Source organism: Lycium barbarum, chromosome 5, assembly GCF_019175385.1.
Source record: "Lycium barbarum isolate Lr01 chromosome 5, ASM1917538v2, whole genome shotgun sequence".
NCBI classification, from domain to species: Eukaryota; Viridiplantae; Streptophyta; class Magnoliopsida; order Solanales; family Solanaceae; genus Lycium; species Lycium barbarum.
The window spans coordinates 91373131-91382606 of record NC_083341.1 but is presented as its reverse complement, the minus strand read 5'-3'; the positions used below and the strand labels follow the sequence as shown (position 1 = coordinate 91382606).

Below are 9476 nucleotides of genomic sequence, written 5' to 3'. Positions count from 1 at the left end.
TTCCAATAAGAAGAATAGTAATCCAAGTATACGCATTTGGAAAAGTTTCTGCACCGTTGAAGGACTTTGTTCAAGTTACTCCTTCACAAGAGTCGTAACATGGTTTCTCACATTGCACGAAAACCCTCGTATTATCCTATACACAGTTGACCTCTATCTACAAAAATATAGACAATGAATATAACCAATAAAAGAATGACAAAGGGAAGATGTTTTCTTTTATGACCTCCAGAAAACATCAGGATCATTACTGTACAGTGTGCGATCTTGAATCTCAAGATTGGCTACATGATAATTTATAAGACTTGCTTGAGCTGTTTTAAATAGGAGAAGTCCAGTAGGCAGCATCCACCAACCACTATCGTCCCTGCACCCATAAAGCGTTCCCATGTCACAACATTAATAACGTCAACCACAAGATACAATGTAACTTACTGGCCATTGCCTCAAGATCCTTACATGCTAAAATTCCAGGACTGAAAGTTCAGATGTCTTTTCGTGGAGGATTGGCTATGAAAATGAACAAATCCACAGATGAAAGCTACTACCTGTTGCAGATGTTTCGAGAAGAAAGAACCGATCAGAATATGAAATATCATAGCCAGTGAGAACTATCATTATTAAGCAAGCTCATCAAGCCGTACAATTGAATCAACAATGAGAAGGTATATTTCGAAGCTTTCTTAGTATAATGATGCCTATTAGACTCATCCCGAGCTATGATTATAGGGTCTAATGTTGTTCACATGACCAACAGGTTCAAGATTATATCTTTAACTACTACTTGATATGGATGCTCCTTGAACTCTTAAAATGGATAATATCAAACTTCATTCAGAACTTCAGCAATAGAGCTGAACATAAGGCATAGGGTTCACACTTTTATACTGGAAGTTTGATGAAAGAAATTCTTCATTTACTTTGCTATTCATTTGGAAGTAAAAAAAAGGAGAGGGTGATGGAACCAGGAAAGGTTAAAACACGTTGCTTTCCTATTATAAGCAAATACCAAGCATATGAAGGCATAGCTGTAGCATGGATCATCAATTATTTATCGAGGAAATCTAGGCAAAAGGGTATGGAACACGAGGCATAGAATCTAAAGAACAAGGAGCAATTTGTCATCTTATCGGCGATACGGGTAAAAAGCAAAAAACGTGCATAGAGTCGCTGGCTACTTAGTACTTACAACATTAATTGTTGAAATGATATTCCACAGAGCATAGACACGGGCAGGCCCCGCTGATCGTGTAGGCCCGTGACTAAATAAAGCATTGATTCCAGCTGGAAATGGAAGAAGTATACCAAGAGGAAGAATAGACAAAAAGAAAAACACATCTAGCATTGAGATTGAATAGAGCTGTAGCAATGTGAGCAAGACTAGACTAAAATCTCCTAATAGGAGTATTGAGATGACCAAACCAATAACATCCTGCAAGAATATAGAACAAACATTAGTGATCGAGAAAGAACAAGAGCAAAAGCAGCTGAGATCAAACATACCTGATGGCCAACTGGTCTTGTGTTACGAATTATGTAATAGAAGGGATAGCATAGAGTCAATTGGTCTTTAAGAGCCTGTAGGTTTTTGTCATTTAAAATTTCTCCAGGTATTCTTTTCTGCATTGCTGCATGTTCATTGACTCTAACAAGATCAAATGCCTTTCTCCAACGATTAGCAGGCGTACTGCATCCAAAGAAAGAGAATCAAGGAACTATACGATAGACGGAAGCAAATACGATAGACGGAAGCAAAAAACTGAATCATGCGAATCATTACCGTGGCTGCTTCTCGAGCAATAAAGATCTGTTCTGGCTTTCAGACGGCATCACTGGTTCATTTTCAACGGAGCATACAAGTAGTCCAAATTGGTCATAACCACCGGCTGAAGGTTGAGAGTGAGTAAGATAAACACGTATGCCATGGGCACGTAAAGATGGATTTGCATGGGTCTCAAGCCAGCTAATAACTGGACGAAAATTGGCCCTCAGATGCCCGCGCCGAACTAAACGAAGTTGCGCATTTAGACCAGCAACTAATCTATACCAAATTGTAGGTGGCACTGACTGCAATGGGAGGGATATAAAAAGAAGAACAATAACATCTTTCAAATTTATCTAATGAAATGGAAGGAGAAACAGAAGTGCTAAAAGAAATGATCTACCCACAAAATCTTGAATGGGCAGTCATCTTACATAGCAATAAATACAAACCTGACTCATGAGGCTGGTCAGGATATTGTCACTTTGAAGAGAGAAAGGAGCCATGTAAGATCCATCTCCTCCAAAAAGTATAGACATTGGTAACCTCTGATGTAGAGGAGGAGGCAGGTCATCCCTTTTCTCATCTCCCCCAAGGAAAAAATCCACATATGCAAGCATCAGATCTGAAGTTGCAGTTACCTACACTAGAATTGATAATGATCAACGCAGATGGTGGTAAACATCCATGAGAATGAATCGAAAAATGGAATCAAAATGTTACACCTAATATCAAGTCTAACCAACAGCACCAGACTAAATCCTATATGCTGTAATTTCTTCCAAGTTGGACATAATCTTTACAACTCACAAACTGCAACTATGTGTTCATGCTTCATAGACAAGCTAAACACATGCCACAAGCATGTCTCTAAAGGTTGATGGAGTTCAGGTGAAAATAAATCACATCCAGAAACTCAACTTACTGACTTTCAGTTCTATTATTCAGGCATTCAAGTGAAGCTATCCAGAAGCAAATCTACCATCAACTGCCAAGCTAGATGCAGATAAGAGTGTCTCACGTACACGGTAGTAGAGTTGTAATAATTTAATACAAAGAAGCATTTTCTTACAACAAAACTAGTACGTCTCAATCCCCGTCAAGTTGGGGTTGGCTATATGAACTTTGCTAAAGTTTCTATATTTAAAAACATATTTTCTTTTTGGTCAGACATTTGTGCCCATGCAACATATATCACGGAGACAATTAAGCTGCATGGATGTCATACAAAAATATCTCGCTTGGCATTTAGGAACTTTATTACAGTATTACTACATCCATTTAATAGCATTTTCTAACCGAATTCCAGATTATTTGACAAGGTTGGACAATTTTTGAGGGAATGATAGCTTGGTGAAAGGTTGATAAGATGGACCTTGAGCCCTTCATAGAGTGCACGTGAACGACAAGAGCGCAAACAAGCGTGATCATATTCGGAACGCACAAATTCACGCAGTTGCTGCATTTTCTTCTTCCGGCGCCATTGCAGCCATGACCATGCAAGTGGGTATGTAAAAGTGCAAAGTATGCCATACACTGACCCTTCCCACCACTGATACGAAGCCAAATCATTTATCTCATCCACAAATCTGTTGAATGCGTCTTCATATCTGATATGTTTAACAATTCAATAATGTCATTGAATGTTACAAAATTCTCAAGAGCATTTGGATAAAAACTACAAACACAGAACCCAAGGGTGTGGCCTAGTGGTTATTAAAGTGGATTGAGAATCATGAGGTTTCAGGTTCAAATCCAAGCGGAGACAAAAATACTAGGTGGTTTCTTGCCATCTGCCAAGCCCTGGTGGACAGAGTTACACTGTACCGGTTTTTTTTTTTTTTTGGGGGGGGGGGGGGGGGGGGGGGGGGTAGCAGGTACCCCGTGGAATTACTTGAGGTGTCCGCGAGTTGGCTTGGACACCGCAGTTATTGAAAAAGAAATTACCAACACAAACATTAACATATAAATGCCTGCAAATAGGTTCTTAACCCACTAATATTAATGACGAACAAGTTTGAGTATTCCTGCATGAAATGCATAAGCAAACCTTTAGTTAATAGCAGATAAGAGAGAACATACACAATTTCCGTTACTGCTCTAGGAGGAGAATGAGGAAGATGCCAAGGTTCACTAAAAGTGTTATTCCCCAAAAGGTACATTCTATGCACATGTGTTTGCGATTCTTCAGTTCTACTTGTCTCCAGCACCTAAAATAACACACTTATATTAGAATCAGAATACCCATCAAGAGGACATTTCTAATATTCCACGCGTAAATCTTGGTTGAACGGTAGCTGAAAAAAGAAATGATAGAAATATAGAAGGTGGATCTGAGGACCTCATTTAACGACTCTAGAAAAGGGAATGAACGATCAATTGGAGATCCACGACGTGCTGCCACTGGACCAGGCAATTCATCGGCACTCACAAATTTTATCCGAGCCACACTAAGAACTAGAGCTAGAAGGATGAGGAGACTGAAAAGAAGACAACCAAATAACCATGGTCCACCAAAGGTGTAAATCAACTCCTCAAGTGCTGTATAACAGCGTGGCATGTGATATCTATCAGAAACACACTTGTACGGACATTGAGTATCAGTGACACCACCTGCAGCATTAAAGCGCCACCCCAAAAAGTTTAGACAATAAAATCATTGATTGAGAAAACTTTTAAAGTTTTACAAATCATATTCTAGAGTAACATTATTATTCAATTAGAACAATCTTATTTCACGAATTCTTCTACCAATGCATGCACATCTATCAATCAACAAATCCTCAATCATGAATCAGTTAGATTCCCGAGAAAAATCTACCAGTAAGGAATGTCAGTACTGAACACTGAAAACTAATAAGTTGCCACAACTGCAGGAAGAGATCACCAGTGAACCATAAAATAAAGACTGAATGTACCTCGTATAGCAATATATACAGCCCGATGAGGAAGCTCATGAGATGGACATTTAGCACACAGGGATCGATCAGATCCACTTACATTCTTATAAGTACCAATAGGGCATTCCTGCATTATTTCATCCACATATTTAAACACGGAAAATTATAAGGTTAAACATAGATTCCAAGTTCTTAAGATACAAATTAAAGGATTATCCAAATATCATGGACAGCACACACTGAATGAGCTGACAAGAGTCAACACTAAACCCCAGCGAGAGAGAGAATTGAGAAGTAAAAAAAGTGTAAGTGTGATAAAAACTTCTGATGTGCGACAAGCTTAGACAAAATGCAAGTAGTGATAACATGCATAAAATTTCTCATCGGCTAACTGACAGATAAGATTGCAGTAAAATTAACTCTGACGTGAGGTTTTTAAACATGTCGAAGAAGTCAAAGTATGAACAATAAAAGCTTTTAGACCTAGAAATTGATAAAACATGAGCACAGGCCATTTTGGTCCACAAAGTGCAATCCCTATGCATATGGTTGTCTATCGCTTTTTTAAGACGAGCATCGAATTCTTCAGACCCCAAAACTTTTTCAAGTAATTACAATCGTAAGTAGAAATTGCATGTTACCTGACAGAATATCCCATAGAGCCCCTTTGGGCAAGGTTTGCCACTAAGAGTCCCATTTTCTCCATCTCGCCCCAGACCTCTACCAGTTCCTCCCCTGCGTTTCCATTATCAGAATGATATCCAATAAGGATTGGAATTAAATAGACGAGTGTCACTAGTAGTACAAGAATGCAAATTTTAAGCACAACCAACGTAGCAATAGAAGAAATAACTATCTAGCCTTGACAACTCAACAAGTAACACCGATCCACAAGTTTAGGCGCCTGATCTACTGAACATCACATAGACAACAAAAGTTCATGTTATAGAAGCTGGATCCCGGTCTGTTCTTTGAATAAGAGCCAACATGATTGAAACTCCTCCCATTTACAGTCAAGAAAAGCAGTCTTACACTGTTAAGATGCTCATTGTCTGGATTAATAAAGATCATGCAAACTAAATGTGCTGTTTTCCTTTGTTATACCTTATGAGAAATGTGCTCCATACAACGCAGAGAAACAGTGTAAAGTTAAGACTAGCTATAGCTGTCCTTTCACATGTTACTGCCCTATAATTAATCCCTTGTTCACAGGTTGGTGGAAACAATTCAACTTTGTACATATCTTTGGTTTCATCCTTCAAATGCCTAGGTCACAGCCTGAAAGAATCAAGGTTACAGGTCCAAAGAAAATACTCAATATTAGCTACTACAATACTTATCTTTGTTACTTAATGTTTCACAAAACAAAACTACTAAGCAAGTAAATTCAAGTTACATAATGAGTATGTACACTAGATTAGATACGAACCCGACATCGATCGTGCCTTTTGCACTTGTTATAGGCAGGTATTCATCTCCAACAGAAATATCCGACCAATGAAAGTGAATCCTTCCGCCACCGCCACCACCACTATTAGGACTACCATGCCCTCCCATAGTTGATATAGTAGAAGAATCACCAAGAACCAAAGACTGAACAAATAGAAGAATTGTTCCACCAGATCCACCACCAGGACCTATGTCTGAACGAATCCTACTATCTTTCTCTGTTCTATACTTGCCAAAGCTTTCTCCATTGGCTTGTATTGAACCATAGACAGACAACCTTGTCAATGAATGCTCCAATGAACCCAAAACTGTTTCAAGAGAGATATCGTAAACAATTACTCTCTACCCATTGTATTTAAAGCAAGTTTCTAAGGAGGCAATGTTCATTATGCAAGGATTATCAAGAAAAAGTGGTGAGTAATATGAGCACTGAATTGAAGAACAGATGGAACCACATTTCACAGCAAATAAACAAGAATAAATCAGTTAGTTATTAAAAATAATTGATATTTTGACCGTTCCTCAACTACAAGATTTGTTTATAAGTAGGCTTGCCCTTTAATGTCAACTGCAACAAGCATCTGTTCTCAAGGAATTCATTAGCTCATTGGAGTAGGCTTTCTCAGCAGTCCATAAAAACAGAGGATAACTTAAGCAAAAAAAAAAAAACAAAGAGATTAATGTAAGAAATCTAAACGCTTACCAATTATGCCACCGCCAGCAGTTGAACTAGGAAAACTATGGTTTCCGCTTCCGCTACCAAGTTCACAAGGCAAACCTTCATTACCATATGAAATACCACCCCTTATATAGCTCCCGTTATAATACGCATCGCCGCCCCTTCCACCATGTCCGGCACCACTGCTTAGGCCGTTGGGTAATAGCACACCACTGCCCAACCCTCCGGTGCAACCTTCATATAAATAAGCATCATTTAGCTCTGGATCTGAACTATAAGAGTATAAAGGTAATTGATAGAAAATTGTGTTCTTATAAGCTCCAGTTACATACCAAAAGATTTTCTTATTCAAAAGCAACATGCTTACAAGGGCAAAGATAACAACCAACGAAAGGAGAAGGAGAAAAGCATACCTAGAGCAGAGGCACTTATTGATCCGGTAGATTTTACAATAACTGTTCTAACCAAATGGAAATGAACAACAGACCCTTCTAAGAAGCCCTCAACCAAAACATGTTCAACACGACAGACCTACATAAATGGAGCAGATCAATTTTGTTCAAATCATCTGGAATACAGAACAGTAGTCAAAGCCAAATGCTACTTAAAACAGAAATAGGCACAAAGATGAAAGATATCACCCTTGAGTGATGAATTTGATTAGCACAAATACCTGAAGAGTAAAAGAGAGTGAGCTATTCACGTTGCAGTCCTCGGGGGGATACATCAATTCAATTGGGCAATCCGCATGTCCACAATAAAGTCTTGTTTTCCTGCAATTGGGAATAATATATTGCTGAAAACAATAACAAGTCCAGCAAAAAGAACTAGCTGCAGATAGTTGTGCCTTACGTGTGATTAACACCTGCATTTTCAAGGGGACCACGCAAAACAGACCCAGGACCAACCTTCACACATTAACAGAGAAATACTGTCATTAGCACACTCACAGATAATTACTTATGCTGTATTAGGATTTCAAGTTTCATGAGAGAAGAAAACTCAAAATTAGCATCAGCCAAAGACAAAAAATTAAGGCAAAGAATCTCAGACTTACCTTACAAATCTAAAAACCTGAGTTCATGTGAAGACATAAGCCCTTTACACAATGTCTGAAACTAGAAGATCAAGACAAAACAGAGTACAAAGTGGCTGCCTGATAGAACAATAAGACACAGCCCCCCACAAAGGTAGAATTTATGTCCCTTCCCAACTACATCATTGAAAGTGCTTTATGTTTTAGACTTTTAGCCTTAACAGGTACTTATATTCCTACTTATAATTATCAAAATTCTATCTTCTCATAAATAATAGATATTTATATTCCAGAGAGAGAAAAAAATAAGATGATGCCTATGCTGCTGCTTCAACTCAAACCTCACATAACATATGGTAGTACCATCCCAAACATAAAGCTCTTTACTTTTCAAATTGAAAGATTTGCTAAATAGAAAAAAATTATTTGAGTTCTTGTTGATTTAATTATTTTATTTATTTGTGTTATGTTCATTTTTTATACTCTTAAAATTGTGCTTCACTTTAATGAAGCGAGAAGAGAACCCTTAGTCTCTTTTTTCCATTAGTCGCTTTTTTCCACTTCACTTTCAAAAACACCGTCTTCAACCAACGTGGGACTTAACACTTCTCTGCCAGGACTGAACATCTAGAGCTTGGATAACATAACAAGGGGAACTAACATTGAGAAACACAACAATAGGGATCAATGGTCTAGCTTTGATACCATGTGAAAAGATGGGCCTTTGGCCTAACTCAACCCCGAAAGCTAGCTCATGAGGGTAGGATTGTCCAGGACCATATAAGGAGACCACAACTCATTCCTCAACCATGTGGGACTTAATAGCATCAATAGAATTATTAAATAGAAAGTCATCTTCTTATCACCATTATAGTAACACGACTACAAAACTTTAAAGCTTGGTAATGACTATATACATATTTTTGATAACCGTGGCGTCTGGCCCGCCTGTGCGAACCTCAACTAATTCCATGGAATAACATGAATTATGTAGACAAGATATCAGGATGAAAGGCATTTTTTGATCAACTCGAAATATCTTGATGAGTAACAAAAGAGAAATGATGTAAGATTCTAAGATTAGTTTGCTACAGACTTTTCTCTCTGCTACTGGAACTTATATAATTTAAGAAAATCTTAACTATAGATATGTACAAGTACTATCAATTTTATTCTTCTATAATCCTCCCACCAATTTTTAATCACAGAATGACCTTTTTTACATATGTTTTTCTTATGGGAAAATAGTCAAATGCCCCCTCAACGTATACTCGGATTAATTATGACGCACCCAACCTTTGCGGACGACCTATTACCCTCCTGGCCTTATTTTTTCTGTATTTTTGTACCCTTTTTCGGCTGACGTGGCACAAAAAAAATTAGACGACCAGTTGCACAAGGGAGAGTGTTGCACACTCTCCGCCACATCGGAGCCACGTCATTGCCACGTTGGAACTTTCTAAATTTTATTAAACAAGTCTTAAAATTTTATTTTTAATATATCTTTTCATAAATATATGTATTTTTAATTATTTTTTCCTTTTTTTTCTATCTAAGCCGCCGCCGCCGGACTTCATCGCCGACGAGCGGCCACTGCCCCAACGACCCCCCTTCCTTCATCTCCTTCCCTCCACTGCACCACTGCGCCAA

At 38.2% G+C, this 9476-nt stretch overlaps 1 protein-coding gene across 3 annotated transcripts in view; it reads right to left on the bottom strand.

Annotated features, from left to right (window-relative positions):
* Positions 1 to 9476, bottom strand: part of LOC132641059 (uncharacterized) — a 28288-nt gene continuing 18812 nt past the window's right edge. For all 3 annotated transcript variants that reach the window (XM_060357933.1, XM_060357934.1, XM_060357935.1), the window contains 16 exons: positions 7643 to 7698; positions 7464 to 7563; positions 7204 to 7321; positions 6815 to 7024; positions 6092 to 6419; positions 5304 to 5397; positions 4681 to 4789; positions 4104 to 4375; positions 3845 to 3972; positions 3138 to 3372; positions 2215 to 2403; positions 1781 to 2067; positions 1504 to 1687; positions 1190 to 1432; positions 460 to 548; positions 1 to 367 (listed from right to left, as the gene is read on the bottom strand). In XM_060357933.1, the coding sequence (XP_060213916.1) occupies positions 220 to 367; positions 460 to 548; positions 1190 to 1432; positions 1504 to 1687; positions 1781 to 2067; positions 2215 to 2403; positions 3138 to 3372; positions 3845 to 3972; positions 4104 to 4375; positions 4681 to 4789; positions 5304 to 5397; positions 6092 to 6419; positions 6815 to 7024; positions 7204 to 7321; positions 7464 to 7563; positions 7643 to 7698 (2790 nt within the window). In that variant the 3' untranslated portion in view covers positions 1 to 219. The remainder of the gene's footprint in view (positions 368 to 459; positions 549 to 1189; positions 1433 to 1503; positions 1688 to 1780; positions 2068 to 2214; positions 2404 to 3137; positions 3373 to 3844; positions 3973 to 4103; positions 4376 to 4680; positions 4790 to 5303; positions 5398 to 6091; positions 6420 to 6814; positions 7025 to 7203; positions 7322 to 7463; positions 7564 to 7642; positions 7699 to 9476) is intronic.